At 44.5% G+C, this 18,131-nt stretch overlaps 6 protein-coding genes across 8 annotated transcripts; 3 read left to right on the top strand and 3 right to left on the bottom strand.

Annotated features, from left to right (window-relative positions):
* Positions 1-49: 49 nt before the first annotated feature.
* LOC6641233 (ribonucleases P/MRP protein subunit POP1) lies at positions 50-2,769 on the top strand. Its single transcript, XM_002064133.3, has one exon. It carries the CDS (start codon positions 124-126, stop codon positions 2,671-2,673), a length of 2,550 nt encoding a protein of 849 aa, XP_002064169.1. The 5' UTR covers positions 50-123; the 3' UTR covers positions 2,674-2,769.
* Positions 2,770-2,969: 200 nt separating this feature from the next.
* On the top strand, positions 2,970-4,401 carry LOC6641445 (actin-related protein 10). Its single transcript, XM_002064132.4, has 2 exons — positions 2,970-3,162; positions 3,220-4,401. Exons 1-2 carry the CDS (start codon positions 3,092-3,094, stop codon positions 4,298-4,300), a joined length of 1,152 nt encoding a protein of 383 aa, XP_002064168.1. The 5' UTR covers positions 2,970-3,091; the 3' UTR covers positions 4,301-4,401.
* On the bottom strand, positions 4,334-8,740 carry LOC6641444 (probable ATP-dependent RNA helicase DDX46). The gene is made up of 5 exons (XM_023175158.2): positions 8,485-8,740; positions 8,152-8,424; positions 6,789-8,085; positions 5,713-6,713; positions 4,334-5,635 (listed from the first exon to the last, which is right to left on the bottom strand). Exons 1-5 carry the CDS (start codon positions 8,499-8,501, stop codon positions 4,447-4,449), a joined length of 3,777 nt encoding a protein of 1,258 aa, XP_023030926.1. The 5' UTR covers positions 8,502-8,740; the 3' UTR covers positions 4,334-4,446.
* A 234-nt stretch (positions 8,741-8,974) lies between these two features.
* On the top strand, positions 8,975-10,718 carry LOC6641443 (p21-activated protein kinase-interacting protein 1-like). The gene is made up of 3 exons (XM_023175254.2): positions 8,975-9,800; positions 9,860-9,936; positions 9,994-10,718. Exons 1-3 carry the CDS (start codon positions 9,063-9,065, stop codon positions 10,493-10,495), a joined length of 1,317 nt encoding a protein of 438 aa, XP_023031022.1. The 5' UTR covers positions 8,975-9,062; the 3' UTR covers positions 10,496-10,718.
* A 2-nt stretch (positions 10,719-10,720) lies between these two features.
* LOC111518488 lies at positions 10,721-11,437 on the bottom strand. The gene is made up of 2 exons (XM_023175343.2): positions 11,189-11,437; positions 10,721-11,117 (listed from the first exon to the last, which is right to left on the bottom strand). Exons 1-2 carry the CDS (start codon positions 11,300-11,302, stop codon positions 10,728-10,730), a joined length of 504 nt encoding a protein of 167 aa, XP_023031111.1. The 5' UTR covers positions 11,303-11,437; the 3' UTR covers positions 10,721-10,727.
* A 1,133-nt stretch (positions 11,438-12,570) lies between these two features.
* LOC6641442 (histone deacetylase 6) lies at positions 12,571-17,794 on the bottom strand. 3 transcript variants are annotated; one of them, XM_002064129.4, is made up of 8 exons: positions 17,356-17,792; positions 17,157-17,287; positions 16,902-17,085; positions 16,330-16,601; positions 14,837-16,262; positions 14,149-14,775; positions 13,971-14,055; positions 12,571-13,347 (listed from the first exon to the last, which is right to left on the bottom strand). In XM_002064129.4, exons 1-8 carry the CDS (start codon positions 17,662-17,664, stop codon positions 12,971-12,973), a joined length of 3,411 nt encoding a protein of 1,136 aa, XP_002064165.3. In that variant the 5' UTR covers positions 17,665-17,792; the 3' UTR covers positions 12,571-12,970. The 3 variants fall into 3 exon arrangements, with proteins under 3 accessions (XP_002064165.3, XP_023030911.1, XP_023030912.1); XM_023175143.2 differs by lacking the exon at positions 13,971-14,055 and having other exon boundaries at positions 13,286-13,347; positions 17,356-17,794; XM_023175144.2 differs by lacking the exon at positions 13,971-14,055 and having other exon boundaries at positions 13,289-13,347; positions 14,188-14,775; positions 17,356-17,794.
* Between the last annotated feature and the right edge of the window lie 337 nt (positions 17,795-18,131).

Below are 18,131 nucleotides of genomic sequence, written 5' to 3'. Positions count from 1 at the left end.
ATCTTCTGTTTTGATTTCGTTTACTAAATAATAGTGTTGCAAACTGTTTCAATTGCCCGGCACATGTTCTTGTTTTCAATTTGTTGACTCCTGAGTTTTGTTTAATATTGTTGACAAACCACCATGAGCACCACCCAGAAGCTGGAATTCGATGCCCAGCTGGGAGGACACATCACACTGCCCACGCATGTGTCCACCTATCACTATGCAGCCGGCGCTCTGGCGGAAATCAAGGATCTAATTTCAGAGGCCCAGCATCCCACGGGCCCAGGCAGGAGCAGTAAACTAATCTTTCAATCGTTACCCAAACATATGCGCCGTCGGGCTATGTCCCATCATCCCAAGCGTTTGCCCCGCAAATACCGCAAGGCACACAAATCCCAGATGGGCAAAGGCGGGAACCAACCGGTCAATCACAAGCGTCCATCTCGCAAATATCGTCGTCGTCCCGGCAATCTTCTAAAGGATTATATAAGACGGCAGCGTAAACACATCTGGCTGGAGACACACATCTGGCATGCAAAGCGTTTCCACATGGTGGACAGATGGGGTCATCGCCTGCCCTATGCGAGTTGCGACAAGACCTACAGAGCTTGCTATCGGGCAAGTGCCCAGCATTGTCTACTCCAGGATATCTCGTATTATTGTTGTGTGGAAATCAAAGGACAACTGGATATGCTGCATCAGGGTTTTGCTCGTCTAACCAGTTCCGAATGTGGACCACGGATCACAGCCAAGACTTATGTGAGTGGCAGACGAGAGGGCACAGTGGAACTCTTTTGTGATGGCCAGTATCCTTTGGGTGCACTGCAACGTGCCACTTTTATATGGCAACCTCTTGAAGATACAGAAGATGAGGTGAAACAGCGTACTATTTGGCTATGGCTGCATCCCAGTGCTGCTGATGCCACCATAGAGCAAATCCTAAAAGTCTTTAAACTAAAGTCCATGAAGCAAACGAAAGTTCCATTAGAAAACCCCGACGAAGACCAGGTGATGGAGGATTCCAAAGAAAAAAGCAAGACGAAGAAAAACAAAAAACCTCTTCTTAAGACCATTACCCGGGCGTTTGAATTGCAGCCACGTTATGCAAACTCTACTGAAGATCTTCAATTAACTATTCTTAGGCAGGAATTTAATAGATTTCGGCTTACAGGAAGCGGAGCTCAGCGTGTCCTGGCCTCCAGCCTTCGCCCTCATCCGCAACCCGCCCAGCCTCAACCACATGCAGATTACTATGAGGCCGCGCTTGGGCTAAGTTCACCCAGTGAAGTGCTCTCTAATCTCATTATGGGCATACAAGTGATTGATCCTCGTCTCCAAAAGCCGAAAAAGAGAACGAAACCAGTCATCGATTCCGACACCAACTCCAACTCATCATCAGCCATAGATCTACTTGTAAGTCAGCCCAAATCTCTGTCGGAGAGTCCTCTATGGCAGAAAGAGTTTAGGCAGCAGTTGGCCTCAAATCTCTTGTCGCCGCATGCCTATGATGAACTGCGTCGCAAGCATGCTGTAGTACCCGGAGCCCCTTGCCTCTTTGAAGAAAAGCTACAAAGTGTGCCCATTATACTTATACAACGTCCTGGCTCTCAGGACTCACAGTACAAGCGTCTGGGCTATGGTTCTGGCTGGGATGTGATAGCTCCAGCAAAATACGGCATGAATCTATGGCTCACACTGATCATGTGGGGAGCTCGACCTGGTGGCTTACGAGAAATGGACTCGGTGGCTCGAGAATCTGGGGCGGATCTCCATTTGCCGGACACACAGACTGGCCTTAAGGAGCAACATGTGGCCGAAGTGGAGCGACGAACTCGTTATTTTCGTTTGCCACCAAATAAACGTTGCAATTACCGTAAATTATCAGTAGCCAGTCCATTCAAACCACCGTGGCAGGAATTGGTTAGGGATTGGACAGATGACTCGGTGCAACCTTTTTATGTTTGCCGACAGCGTTCCCAATTAGTTGCCCTGGAGCAAAGGCTTTTGCACTCCCACCAATCCTGGTCGATTAGTGATTCTCAAGCGTTGCCCCCATCGAATAGCCTCATCCAAATCCAAGTTCAACTACTGCGTCGAGGACATTTGCAGGATAATGCTCTGATTTGTTTACCTATTGGCCAGGATTACAAGCATCGTTGGCGGCAGATCAAAAAGTCTGATCTGGGACCCGTGCACTGTGAACCCCTGCAGCCGGATGTCAATGAGAGACAAAGAAAGGATCTCCGCCTTGCCCACAAACGGAAACTGAAACGACTACGCGCACGACGTGTGCGTGAGAAGCGACGCTGCCAGGAAACAGCGATTCGCAAAGTTTACATCCGTCCAGCCAATACAGAGCATTTGGTGCGAGCCCAATTGGAGGAGATGTGTCGCCTATGGCTGCCCACAGATCCCACCGAGACACAACAGAGTGTACGTCGGCAATCCAGTCGCCAGGTGTTTGGCTATGTCAGCAAGGCTGCCTTCAGCTATACTGAGGCCAAAGTTTGTGCCGTTGGCTATGTCACTGTCAATGGACTAAGGGAATTGTGTCTCCAATCAAAGGATAAGCCACAGGCAAAGAATTCTTCGCAATTGCTGTGCTTGGTGCGAGATGCCAATAGTCGGGACTATCGCTGGGCCAGTTTTAAGATTAATCTAAATGTGGCAGTTGCCCCACCAGGTTGAGATTGGATAGAACATAGATATACTGTTAACTGTTATTTTTAAAAAAACAAATTTAAAAACCGATAACATTAAACGACACTTTTATCGATAAATTTTATTAAAGATTTGAATATTTTTTAAATAAAGTTTTGAAATAAAAACATGCAAAATTTGTTAACTGAAAACGCGAATGTTGAAATATATATTTAAATTTGATAAAAATTGCATCTAAAATTTTGAACCACTGTGTCAAGCAGTGGCTTACACGTCAGTGTGACCAAACTAAGCTTTTTGGAAAAATCCACACACTTGGAATTAAAATTTGTTATTTGCGAAAACCGAAGAGAAAGAGCGAAAACCAAAAGAATTGTTTTTTCTTAAATATTGTAGAGAAATTGGATATTAATTGTAGTTAATTTCTTAAAATTTCCTTGCAAAGATGCCTCTCTATGAGACTGTAATGCAGGAAAAGCCACCGATTGTACTGGACATAGGCCATGCCTATACCAAGTAAGTGACCACAAATGAAGGTGATATCATCATGGGGCTAACACTTGTCTCTTGCAGACTGGGCTTTGCCGCTGAAACATGTCCGCGAAAGATTATACCTACCAAATTGGTGCTAACCACAACCGGGCAGTCGAAGCGACTCTTTGATTACGAACGCAACGAGGAGCTTCATGATCAGATGGTGGACTTCTTGCAGATGATCTTCTTCAAGCATTTGCTGGTCAGCCCAAAGGAGCGTAAATTTGTGATATTAGAGAATGTATTCGGACAGACAGTGATCCGGGAGACCTTGGCACGGGTGTTGTTTGTCCATTTCGATGTCTCATCCGTGCTCTTTGTGCCCAGCCATCTGATGGCTCTCTCCACGCTGGCCGCACCCACAGCTGTGGTGGTGGATATTGGCTACAATGAGACCAGCATTATGCCCATTTTTAGTGGCGTACAAATTATGACTGCCTTCAAGGATCAAAGCTACGGCGGACGGGCGATTCACGAGGAGATTAAGCGTCAACTTCTAAGGGAGGGCATTATCGAGGGCGACGACGTGGCGCTGCTGACGGAGATCGTGCTGGAGGATATCAAAATACGCACCTGTTTTGTCACCACCTTCGAGCGAGCTCAAGCCCGTCTGAACACGGATGGAGAGCAACCGACTCCTCCGCCCAGTGTCGACTATGCCATATGTGATAGCAATAAGGTCATCCAGATTCCAGGTCTACTACGTGAAACAGTCTACGAGCTAATGTTTGAGGAGACCAGAGAGCGGGACAGTTTGCCCCATTTGATATTACGTTCCATTTTGGATTGCACCATGGATGTTAGACGTGCCCTGGTCGAGGGCATTTTTCTAATTGGCGGTGGATCGATGGTCATGGGTCTAGTGGCACGTCTCAAACAGGAGTTGCAACATCTCTTGCAACACGATGAGATCTACAAAGACCGCTTCCATGGCGCTTTGGAATTCAAATTCTTTCCCTCAATATGCAAACAAAATTACTCACTGTGGCTGGGTGGTTCCCTTTGCGGGGCCACCGATCTCATCCAGATGCGTTCGCTGGCCAAAGAGGCGTACCTGAAGAATGAACATGTTCCCGATTGGAGTAATCTGTGTGATAATAATCGTCATGCGGGTTCATAGAATGAATCCTTGGGAGAAGTAAAAATCCGAAAATAGTTTTACGCAACAATTTATATAGAGTTCGGATATAACTTATATACCTAATATATTAAATTATTGTATTGGCTGATGTTCTTTTTATTATGTTGTTCTCTATTTAGATTAGTCTAGACGACCTTATAACGTCCCTTATTGACATGATGGGCCGAACTGAGCTTGAGCAGTTCCTCTTTGATCAGACGGGTTATTTCTCGCTTGGCCTTCTGTACGGCCAGCTCGCTGCAACTTTCGATAGCCAGATAAAGTTTCCGCTCGCCATCGGGCGGATTCTTGCCTTGCGGCACGTAGGTGCCACGCACTGTGAGGCCAGCCTCCGAGTACTCGGATATTTGGGCCAATGCCTCCTTGGAGGTGACCTTCCAGCGTGCCTGTTGTGGAAAGTCATTGATCTCGAGTTCTTCTTCGTACTTGGTAAACGAATTGGCGGTAGCCGATCCGCTGCCACTATTCGCCCCGCCCATTTGTCCGCCACCACTGCCCAGGCCACTTAGCCCACCGATGGCACCATTGCCGTCCTCATCCTCCTTGGGCTGATAGTTAAGTTTGTTATTCAATTTGGCGGCCATCTGCTCGGCCACCGTGCGAGCCGTGAGTATGGGCTGGGATTGTGTTGGAACGGGGCCATGTTGATGGCCCTTCATGAAAGCCTCGGCGGCTTGGGTCATTTGGCTGGTTGCCAATTTATTGGTATCCAAATTCTTGCTACTATTTATCTTGGAGGCCAAACGTTTAGCCAGCTCCAGTTTGTCGGAACCAAGGCCCAGGGGCAGACCGGCCACGCCTGCCTGCTGACCCGGCGCTTGCACACCCATCAGGGGAGGCAGGGTGGGAACCATGATCTGGGCCGGTGTTGCAGGACCACCAACTGCAGTGGCATTCGCCGCTCCGGCAACAACGGCTGCAGCTGCTGCTGCTGCCGATGTGTCCTTTACTGTACGCTTGGCTGCAAATATCTGTTCGATTTGCTGATCAATATCCTGCTCGATATCCTCCTCATCATCGGAATCGGCAAGTCCCAGAGCGGCCTTTTGCAGTTTCTTGCTCTCCTTGACGGCATTGAATTCCTGCTCATCGAACTTGAATCCTTTGCCACTGAAACCGCCGCCCGTGTGAACTGTCTTACCCTCCGCCTCTTGGGCAGATTTATAGTCGTTCCAGAGCGTGGTCAACTCGGCAGGCACTGGAGTTCCCGACAGATCCAATGCCCGTACAATGTCCCCGGCATACCGAGACTGTTCTGGGGTGATGAACGTATAGGCGCTGCCTTTTTTGCCAGCTCTTCCTGTGCGTCCGCATCTAGGATGAAGAAAAGAGAAACGACAAGGGTCAGAGGGGAGTGACAGAAAAGTAAGAAGGATATTGAGTGCTCTCACCTGTGCACATAGTCTTCATAGTGATTGGGCACATCATAATTGACTACCAAAATGAGATCCTTAACATCAAGACCACGCGCTGCCACCGAGGTGGCTATTAATAATCTCACCTTGCCCGATTTAAAGTCAATAATGGTGGAGTCCCTATCGAACTGATCGATGCCACCATGCAGACTCATGCATGGATACGAAGCCTTCATGAGATCTCGCAGCAGGATATCGGCATTCTCCTGTTTATCGACAAAGACTATTATGCTGCCCGCCTCCTGATAGATGCCCAAAAGTTCCAGCAATTTAAAGAACTTCGCATCATCGTTGAGAATGACCGCATGCTGTTCGACATCCTTGCAGACCACCGACCTGCCGCCGACAATTACCTCTATGGGTTTCTTGAGTATCCGACGAGCCAGAGCCTCCATTTGCCGGGGAAAGGTGGCACTAAACATGACCGTCTGACGATCGGGACGCACATTATCAATGATACGCATTACCTGTGGCTCGAAACCCATATCGAACATGCGATCCGCCTCGTCCAGAACAATGTAAGTCACCCGCCGGAGATTGGTAACTCTGCCCGAATTGGCTGCCAGCATATCGATCATCCGCCCCGGTGTGCACACAATTATCTCAGCTCCGCGTTTCAGTTCGGCTATCTGCTCCGAGATGCCAGTCCCGCCATAAACACAGACCGGACAAAGGCCCAGGGATTTACTAAACCGTCGTATATCCTTGCCAATCTGCATGCAAAGCTCACGGGTGGGTGCCATAATGATGGCTATGGCACCATCGCCATCCTCCAGTTGCGGCTGATCCAGGATGTGCCTAAACATTGGTAAAATGAATGCCAACGTCTTGCCACTGCCAGTTTTAGCAATACCTATCAGATCCCGGCCAGACATAATGGCCGGTATGGCCTGACATTGGATCGGTGTCGGTTTCTCGAAACCCAATTTACGGAGCACGTCCATTTCCTTCTTGCTAACGCCACATTGAGCCCAAGTCTATGGAAATTTCAAACGGCAAATTGAAACGAATCTCTCTCTCTCCAAACAGAAATAATGATATGCAAATCTTACCTTAATCGGCTTGGGGCAACCTTTGCCCTTAACCTGTATACCCTCCAAATCGCTGCGATATTTGTCCACTTCGCTGGAGTTCATGCGGCTCAGTTCGGGTACTTCGACATAGAAATTCTTACGGAATGGGGCATAACTCACCGACGAGTGATCAATTTTGGCCAACTCCTTGCGATGCTTCATGGCCAAATTGACGGCCGTGTCACGTATGTCCTCCAGCTCATCCTCACTGGAGTATTCCAATGAGTCCATATTCTGTTCGATCAATTCCCCCTTGGCCTTGGCCTGTTGCGTCTTCTTTTTGGCCACACCTGTGAGAATCATCACACCCTGACCCCCAGTGGTGGAGGAGGCTGGTTGAACGAAATTATTTACACGGCGCATCTCGTTGTTGACCTCCTGCATATAAGCATCCAATGGATCGATGTCATCTTCTGGTTCGGGTTGAGGCTCTGGTTCTGGTTCGATTAGGGGTTCCGCTTCAGGTTTCTTTTTTTCTTCTTCGATTTCCATTTTAATAGGAGCAGCGAGAGGAGCAGCAGCGGGGGGAACAGCAGCGACAGGAGCAACTGCAGCAGCGGGAGGAGCAATCTCTTTCGGCTGTTCAATCTTCGGCTTCTCTTCTAGGGGCTCCTTTTTGATCACAATCTCAACTGGATTAACCGGTTCGGTGGTGAATTTGCTACCAGCAGCTGCTAATTGACTCATGGCCATGCCCAATTTCACCTTACCAAAGGTAGGACGTTTCATGGGGGAGAACTTGGATTCGACCACATCGTCATCAAAACGCTTCTTTATGCTATGGAATTTGGAAGGAGGCGAATCCGGTTCGGGCCCAACATCGGCTCCATCGTCCTTTTTGTTGCCATCCTGCACAGAAGCCGGATTACTGTCATCTTCCTCAGATTCCTCATCTTCAAGGCTCCATTTTTTGGCTGTTTTGGCTACCTGGACCGGGGGAGCTGCAGCCTGTGCCTGTTGGCCCGTGTCTTTCTTGCGTTCCGCACGCCAGCGTTCGATGCGTTCGCGCCGCTTGATCATTTCCTGCTCCAGGCGACGTTGCTGCTCCTCCTTATCGATCTCTTCCTCGGCCTCTTCTTCATTGGATGAGGATGTAGATGATGGGACGGGTATGACATACGAAGCCGGAGCAGAGGATGTAATCTCTCGATCTCGTTGTCGCGGTTCCCTATCTCTCTCTCGATCTCGCTCCCTTTCACGATCCTTTTCCCGTTCCCTCTCCTTTTCTCTGTCCCGTTGTCTATCACGCTCTCGGTCCCGTTCTTTGTCCAAACGCCTAAAAGCGGAATAAAATAACATGATGTAGATCTCATTTGGAGTTAATAATATATCGATAAATTACTTGTCCTTGTCATAATCCCTGGAACGGGAACCTTTACGTCTCTTCTCCTCACGCGGACGACTCGAATCCTTCTCCTTGCCACGCTTGCGTTCGTCCCGTCTGCTGCTGCTGCCACCGCCGCCGCCGCCAGAACCATTGCGGAATGAGGATTTACCTAAATCATAGTCCCGACTGCGACTGTTCCGCTCCCTTTCCCGTTCCCGCACTCTTTCGCGCTCTCTGTCCCTGTCCCTATCTCGATCCCTGTCGCCACGCTCTCGATCACGATCTCGTCTGGAAATTAATGTCATACAAACAAATAAGGCATACATAAGTCATGCCGCAACAACTTACCCAGAACTTTTCGACATTTGTCTTGCCCCCCCCGCGTCCTTCTCTTCTATAGAGTTAAGACGCCGGCTTTAGTTGGCTCCCTCTCTTCTGTCCTCCTGGTCCAACGTATCTGACTGAGGCGGAAAGTCTCTGTAAACCGTTAGGGTATACGTGGCCTTTACCCAAACTGTGATATTTATTTGTGTTATGCAAATTAATAATAGTAGTAAAATTCTTTATTTATTTTGTGGGGGCGCTAAATATTTTCTTTTTCACACTACACAAAACTTTCACCGGTGTTGGAAAATTTGCTGAGGAAACAGTGATGCAAAATGTTAAATTCTGTAAGTCAGTTATTTTCTCACTTAAATTTAATTGACATTAATATTTATTAAACTTATTTTTTATTAATAAGCTTAACGACTAATTGGATAATTGGGAATTTAATTTACTTAATTTTTGTCAAGAATCAAAGATTAAAATGGCGAACTAGTTCCTTGTTTGATGGACTCAGTTTATTGGTAGGCGACAACTCTGGTGCTGGCACGTGTTAAGCGCCGTTCCTCAAATTTTGATATAAACAATTCAAAATAGTAACGATGCTTCCTAACATAGAGATAATAGTTGGCACCTACGAGGAGTTCCTCCTGGGCTATCAATTTAAGCAGCAGGAGGCAGACAAAATCCAGCTGAAACAAACATTTGCAGATAAATCACATGCCGGCTCCATAAAATGTTTGGCCGTTCAGGGTCCTTGGATAGCTACTGGTGGCAGCGATGATCGCATCTTTATTTATGACATGCGCAGTCGCAAGCAATCACAGATTCTACTCAGTCACACGGGCACAATAAATGCCTTGGTATTCTCGCCAGACTTAACTCATCTGCTATCTGGGAGCACAGATGGCCATATGATTGCCACACGCGTCGGCAGCTGGTCCACAGAGGGAGACTGGCGGAAGGCACACTCCGGCTCGCCGGTAACCCACATCAGTTGCCATCCCAGCAGCAAATTGGCATTATCATTGGGAGGTGATCAGGTCTTGCATACATGGAATTTGGTAAAAGGACGTGTTGCCTATAAGACAAATTTGAAGAGCAAGCGATCCCAGCTAGGCAGCTATCCGGAATGCTTGTCATGGTCAACAGATGGCAATCATTTTACATTGAGTGGTCCTTTGGCGCTGGAAGTTTGGGACATTAAGACGGCAAATGTGGTCAGAAGTGTAAAGATGCCATCAAAACCGATTTGTGTCAGCTGGCTAAGTGAAACGGAGCTTGTGACTGGCCTGGAGAATGGTCAAGTGGCATGGGTGACACTTCAAACAAAAGATGAGGTGAGTCTGCTAATCAATGACAAAAACATGCACTAAACCTAATGCTTTCTTAATCATAGCCCAAATTAATACCAGCCCATGCAGCTAGAGTTAAAGCCATGGCATACCTGAGCGACACCTTGGCAACAGTCTCCAGGTGAGTAAATGAATCCTTTAAATGTCCCATTAAATAGCTATTTACTTTACATTTTAGTGCTGGAGAGCTTAAATTATGGAGCTGCGACTTAGAGAAGCAAGAACTGAATATTTTGGCCACCTCAAACTTGGATTGTCGTCCCACTTGCTTAGGGCTTTTGGATCTTGCACAGTTTGGAAATAAGACCAAAGAAGATGTTGCTCCGACTCCAGTAAAAGGCGCAACCAACAACAAGGCGGCCAACAATAAGCAAAACAAATCTGCGGAAAATCCTGAATCTTCAGCAAAGGCACGAGGATTTGTGACAATTGAATACGAACAGGATCTGCAAGAAAATGAGAGTGAAACAAAGAAAAAGCAAAAGGCAAAGAAACCCAAACAACAACCAAAAAAAGCTAAAGCTAAGAAACCCGACACATCTTCTGAAGAAGAAAGTAACTCTGAAGCGGAGGACAGTGAAGATGACGAGGAGAGTGAAGATTTATCCGAAAGCGATGATGAAATCGCCGGCAGCAAACTTCGACCACCAGCAAAAAGGAAATTTAAGTCCAAAAAGTAGATATAGGACCTAGTTTTCTTCTTGTTTACCCAACTCCATACTAGCCTTGACTTATGTAATAAAAAATATATATATATATAATAATATAGTTAATCCTTTTAAACACATCAGTCTGTGCCATATTTCTTCAAACTCCCTGTCTACACTTACACCGTACAGGAAACTATATTCTCAATTTTCGATTTTTGCTTCTCTTCTCGAGTAAATAATTCATTAATTCATAGATTATTGTTTATGTTTTATATTTTGCTTGCATAAAAGTTTGATTTGGTATCATGTAATTGGTGTACTTGGCTAGAAAATTTGTAAAATTTTCATTGTCCAGCACGGTGAATGGTATGTCAGCTCCTCGCAAGGCTTCACCCAATTCCTTATTGAATTGATCGTTCGGCCCAAGAAAATGATCATACTCAAATTCACCAACACTAATCGAGTCACCGAAGCTATCCTCGTTCAAGGCACACAAGGGAGTCATCGGTAGCAGCGGGGACTGCTGGGGCGAACCTCCTTCAGGTTCGATCAAAGACAAGGGCAAATCGAAGCTAATCGACTCAGCTAAGGCATTCTGATGGCGCCTGGAACGCAAATGATTAACCAATTGCGAACGTCGATTTGCTGTAACCTACACAACACACAAGTGAAAAAAAAAATATTTCCAATCCATTTTTCTTAGTGAAAATCATTGAAACTTACCAAAGTGCAGCACAAACTACAATGCATGTAACCATTTTTTGGTGTATAACACGATTCTCCCAATTGCTTTTGCCATTTATATAGCAAATATGGTTTCGGATTAGGTCCAGGCATTTTTCACAATTCGTTTTTAACCTTCACAAAAAAACTGAAAAACTTCTGAATAACGGAGCAAAAGATTTTGCTCCTCGCAGTCTTTTCCTCTGTACTGCTCGTTGCTTTCTGTGAGGCAAAATGAAAATTCATAAAGATGACAGGACTCTGACATTTAGATTACTAAGCAAATTATGACATCTATGAAGTTTTGACAACTGTCAAAAATGACGTACGCCAATATGTCAAATGAGCGAGAGAGATATGTTTTTTTTTGTGCCACATACGCATGTGCAAAAGCTGTGGTGTAAGAGAGATGGCTTGTGTGTTTCTTTGAAAAGTTCTAATGATGTGAAAGAGACAGAAAATTACTTGAAATTAATTATTGTGAAGTTTGTATCTTTAAGATACTTGAATTTTGAAAGGCATTGCAATTTCTTTTCAGTTTTTATACCCTTGCAGAGGGTATTATAAAATTGGTCAGATGTTTGTAACGCACAGAAGGAGACGTTTCCGACCCCATAAAGTATACATATATATTCTTGATCAGCATAAGAAGCTGAGTTGATATAGCCATGTCCATCTGTCCGTCCGTCTGTGCGAATGCGTTTTACTCAGCCGTCTTAAGAGCTATCGGGCTGAAATTTTTTTTCGGGTTTTTTTATTACCCGGGAAAAATAAAGTATGAAAACCATCAGGATCGGACCACTATATCATATAGCTCACGAAGAACTAGAAGAAACATTTTCAGAAAAATCGGAGCATGCTATGAAATTTACATATGTATGTGATTGTAAAATAATTGTAAAATAGAGAATAAAATTGTTTTGTTTGTATATTGATGAATTGAGTTGCAGAAAACTAATTTTGAATGTAAAATTACTATTACCAAGGACTGCATGGGTATATAACCTTCGGCATAGCCGATGTTAGCTTCTTTGATATTTAAAATGTTAAATGTTTCAAAATTTGTTTTATAAAAAGAAATTTACAATTTTTAAGTTTACACAACATGTTTCGAATGCTGACTGTGAATAATATTGACGACTTTTATAAGCATCAAATAGATCATTTTAAATTGCCGACCAAAAATACCTTTTGGGTTTGTTTTTAATATAAAATTTTAAAAAAATAAATATATACATATATACTATTGAAAATATATAAAAACATGGCATTTAATAGATTCCTTAGAAGAGGCTTGACGCTTTGAACTTTATTACTTACATACGAGATTGGTATATAATATACAAATACTTATATAGTTCATTTTTTATATATAATATATATTCGTTTTAATAATCATTTCAATAACATTTATTAACAATTTCTAATTAATCTGTATACAAACTAAGAAGCGGGCGGTAGATGAATATCAAAATATTCAACTCCTTCCTCGTGAAGCTCCTTTTTCTTAACAATAATATGAATATGTGTCAAATGCTGCGCGCAAATGCTGCTGCTGATAATAAAGGATGTTCTTGATGTTAATATCGGTGATCGTTGTTGGTGTTGTTGTTGTTGTTTTGTTTGTTTCTAGTTAGCCAGGAAGTAGTGCACAAGTTTTAAGTAAATCCGACCCAACAGAGGCCACAAATGCTCGTTAAGGAAGCGCAAAAGGTGTCGAATTGGTGGCCAGAGCGTGCACAAGTAATCCGTAAGGGCATCCAGCACGCGCAACAGCATATGTCAGTTATCGCGTTCCAAGTGTATATAAAAATTGCTGCCGTTCTGGCCATCATCCTCGTCCTTATCCAATTGATTGGAGTAACAGCCATCTTCACGTTTCTCACAGCTATAGGTCCAGGCCATGGGCTCTTGAAATTTACTCAAATGCACCAAATTCAAAATGTTATACAGACTGGGATGATCGATGTAGTCGGAACATTTGTAACACCAAACAGATAGATCGCTGAAGCTCAATGCCAATGGATGTGAATGTTTCAGGCAGTGTTTTTCCATATGCTCGTTAATATAACGACCACAACCGATTTTCTGGCAACTCAAGCACATCCAGTTCTCCGTCAGGGAAGAGCAATCACCGCACGCAACATTTGTGTTTATTGCTAGAAAATTGATTGAAATAATTATTAATAAAAGACATCATACAAATTGCACTATACTACAAAACAAACAGAGGTTAAAAACCAGGCAAACATAAAAGCAACTAAATCATAAAAAAAGCAAATAACTTTTAAATATCTTCCGATTATTATCAAATCAACATTTCCACGAAGAACCCGAAGCAATGATCATAATATATACGGTCAAGAATAGTACATTTCCTTGATATAGTCAAGAGATATTTGATATTTACAAGAGATTTCAATTCAAATATTTAGAGAAACTAGCATAAGCACCTGTAATTGACGAACTAAACTCCGAAATGAAGCGAGTTCCTGTTTCAGAAACGGGTTTAGCTTTGTTGACTAGTGTAATCAATAAAATGCACGATAACACAGACGACTTCTTGACTCTTGGGCGATGATAGAGAAGGAAAAATATTGCATGCAAATCCTTCAAGCGGAACATAAGCAATATACACAAATGATTCAAGAAAGCATAGAAAAGGCAAAAGCAAAAAAAACATACATATGTACATACATACATATATGCAAGCGTAAAAGAGAGCGAGAAAAAAAAGAAATAGAGAGAGAGAGAGAGAGAGAGAGAGGTGATATCGGCTTACATGGCGGCAATTCCTTTAATACTTGATCCAAATGTGGACAATTCTTGCGCGGATAAACGGCAAACATCTCCTCGGATTCAAGGGCCTGCTCATCCAAGCAAAGGAAAGGGGGAGAAGAAATTGTGGATTAAATAACGCCCTAAATTATATTCCCTAGACACAATCAAATCACACATACCTCCTTATTCTCGGCCATAAATTCGGTGAGCGTTTTTACCTTGACTTTGGGTTTGCTGCCGCTTGGCCGCTGATCTCCTTGCGCACCGCCAGCTGCGCCCTGTGCATCTTGGTCATTTGATAAACTTAATTGTTGCAAAGTAGCAGCAAGAAAATCCTCGTTATTATTTTCGCTAACTACTCCTTGACCAGCCGGCAGGCGGCGATTGACAAAGTCCACGGACTTCCAGTGATGACGTTGTACCTCCAAACAGGATTGCAGTGTCTCCAGGCAACTTTGAAAGGCGACCGTTGGTGGTTTCCTGGCATCGCCAGAGCCATTATTGAACTGTGGCGTGGGCATGGGATCACCCAATAGAGATTTTGTGCACATTGTCATGGCATATGATATGGAATTGACATTGTATCCACCTTCCAGGCAAACGATAATCTTGCCGCCAGCCAACGCCGATAGCCAGTGGGTGAACAGGCCATAGCCCTCGGGCGTAACCTTACAACCGCCCAATGGATCACCAATGGCAGCATCGAATCCAGCAGAGACCAACACCAACTGGGGATTGAACTCATACGCAATTGGCATGATCAATTGTTGGAAGGCCAAAGCATACTCCATGTCGCCCATTCCCTTCTGCAAAATAGATGGGATAGATGAAAAACAGATTTAGTGAGACGTTCGTTTGGAAGCTTACCTTATTCCAGGGTATATTAACATTGAATCCTCGACCAGCCTGCTTGCCCACCACATCGTAATTCCCATCTGGTCCCTTGGGGAAGAAGCTGCCATGCTCATAGCGATGCACTGATATGTACAGGACCTTCGGATTTGCCTCAAAAATGTGCTGGGTACCATTGCCATGATGGACATCCCAATCGACAATAAGCACACGCTGCAGACCAAAATCTCGTATGGCGTATTGAGCGGCAATGGCCACATTATTGAATATACAAAAGCCATGCGGTTGATCCGGTTCGGCATGGTGTCCAGGCGGACGTACATTGCAAATGCCGCTGCGCGTCTCACCGCGCAGGACACAGTCGACAGCTTGAAGCACGGAACCGGCTGCCAAAGTGGCACAATCAAAGGTACGCGGATGCAGATATACCGAATTGAAGCCAGCTCCAAGTTCCTGGAGTTCCTCGGGGCTGCGTCCCAATAGACGACGTATCGAATTCACATGGGATCGCGTATGGGCGAGACAAACCTCATCTGTGGTGGCTGCTCTGGGCATTAAAGGCATCATTCTGGTTAACAATTCGTACTCCTTGTGCATCTGATGAATGTGCTTAATGCGCATCGGTTGCTCCGGATGGCCCACGTCATGCAGATTGCAATGTTGCAGCATCTCCTCCTCGTAGGCATAACAAACGCGGACAGTGGGTGCCGATAGTTTCGTCTCGGCGCGTAAAATTCTCAGCCGTGCCTTATTCCGGGCATGCACTTCGGGGGGCAGGAGAATGGCAGTGTCTCTTGTCGGATATCTGTCCATGGCCGGCGGCCCACCAATCCAAACACGATGCACTCGATGCTCATCCACATTAGGGCTCGATTCTGTCAGATGATCACCAACAAGCTGGGAGTTTGTGTCATATGTCTTCTGTAGCTGCAGACAACGCCAATACGGACGATGTGCATAAATGCAATTGAGCAGGGCTTCGGTTAGCTCTTGCCGTGGAATTTGTACGGGCTCCACCAGCGGGGGACACGGATCGCCGAGCAGACTACGCAAGCTAAGCGCTGCTCCTTCGGCCAATGATTCCAGGCAATAGCCACCCTCCAGGACCACTGCCACGCGGCAGCTGGCCAAGCGTAGCAACGGATTGAGCAAATGCGGATAGCAAGCGGGTGTCACTTCCATCTCACCTTCGGGACAACCCAAGGCGGCATCATAGCCAGCCGATACTAAAATCAATTCCGGTTGGAATTCCAAGGCAACTGGCATCAAGAGCTGCTGGAATATGGCCAAATAATCACCATTTGTCATCCCCGTTGCATTGAGGGGTACATTGAAGTTATATCCCTGCCCAGCACCAGTTCCAATCGCATGGAAATCCGATTCATGCAAATTTGGCCAAAAGCTTCCATACTCGAAACGATGTATAGAAAAATAGAGCACCCTAAAAACAACATATGAAAGAAATGAGTACCAAAGAAAGGACAGACCTTTGTTTTTTGTTTTCTTACCTTGGATCATCGTAGAAGAATCGTTGGGTTCCCTGGCCATGATGGACATCATAGTCAATAATTAAAATCCTTTGCAGTTTATGCTTATCCAAGGCATGCTTGGCCGCCAAGGCCACATTATTAAAGAAGCAATAGCCATTGAATTCCGCTTTCATGGCATGATGGCCAGGCGGACGTATAATGGCCATGCCATTCTGCGCTTTGCCCATGATCAATTGATCCACCAACTCAATGGTGGATCCACTTGCCAAAAGTGACAGCTCAAAAGTGGACTGGAATAGGAAAAGGAAAAGCATATAGAATAGCAATTGGTATATAAATATTTCCCCCTCTAACTACGCCCATGGTGCATTTGTTTACACTCTACCACACCTTAGTCTAATCTAATCAGATTCAGATAATTTTATATATGTATATATGTATACAAATCTCAAGCCAATTTAGCAACTAGCTTCAAGGTTTGCCCCATCCAGATCAAAGATCCATCTCATCCATAATATAAATATTAATTATTTTCCACAATTGTTTTCTGAGTGAGTAACAAAAGTTCAATCTTCTATGCATATTCTTACCGGATGTATATAGATGGAATCAAAATGTGAGCTCAATTCTTCCATATTCTCATCGTCGCGTATGCCAGAAGTTAGCTCCAATTGTTCATAATGCTCGGCTGTGTGAAGTTTAAGAATCTCTTCCTTGGTGGCCGAACGTGATTTGATGCGAAGGCAACGATCCACTAGCTTCAGCTCCTGACAGCTAGAGAAAGAAAGGGGGGCAAAAGACTTTTAGACTCCTTTAATTTTCTTGTTGGCCCACAACTAACTGACCGTTCCAAGACACGTGTAAAACGTTCGGGTCGCTCCCAATGCAATTTATCCCAGAGGCAACAATGTTGACTCATCGTTTCATCAAAGATCAGGGCTGTGGGGCCACGTAGCATGCCTTTGGCATTGACAGCCTAAAACGAATATGTACATATATATAGGATCATCTTCTAGTCTCTCTAAATTGTCTGATTTTACTTACATTTTGAAATATATCGGTGACAGTCTCATGCATTACTATGTTGGACATATTGCTTTGGGCTTTCAACTGATTGCGAGCACGACGTTTTGCTTCTAGCAGTGCTGCACTCGGTTTGCGAGCTTCTCCACTCCGATTCGATAGTGTTGCTCCGGCGGCAGCGGCTGTTGATGTGGCTGCTGCTGCCGATGTTGAAGTCGATGTGGATTTCACCATGGCTCGGGTCTGGATCTTGGCCTGTTGGGCACTGCGTCGCGTTACAATCGGTGAGCTCTGTTCGGATTTGATTTCAGGATTCTTTTTAACAGGCATTACGAAATTCTCAAGAATGTATTTTAAATATTATAAATATATTATTTCTGTGTGTTATCTGACTATAAATTTCGATCAATTGTGAAGGTAGAAATTTCTAACCATGCCCTTGTTAGCTTCGAACTGAAATGAAACTAGAAGGCAACGGCTACTTTACAAGTAAACTAAATAATTACTTTTTGAAAAATTTCCAAAAATCATTGCCTACTATATAGTTAAGACTTATCTGACGTTATTAACTAAGGTTTTCAGACCTAGAAATCAAAGTTAATTTCAAATATAATCTAAAACCCATATTTTTGACCTTCTTAATAACATAATCTTCTTAACTGGAATTAATCTAAATTTTAAGCTACGGATTCGGATTGGGTACACCATTATCCACGATTCTAGGTTCAAAAATTATACAGGGTGCATATGATCCAGTGAAGGAGAAGTCAGTTTAAGGCGTAAATTAAATTTCCCTC

Source organism: Drosophila willistoni (assembly GCF_018902025.1).
Source record: "Drosophila willistoni isolate 14030-0811.24 chromosome XL unlocalized genomic scaffold, UCI_dwil_1.1 Seg141, whole genome shotgun sequence".
Taxonomy (NCBI): domain Eukaryota; kingdom Metazoa; phylum Arthropoda; class Insecta; order Diptera; family Drosophilidae; genus Drosophila; species Drosophila willistoni.
This window is presented reverse-complemented; position numbering and strand designations above follow the sequence as displayed.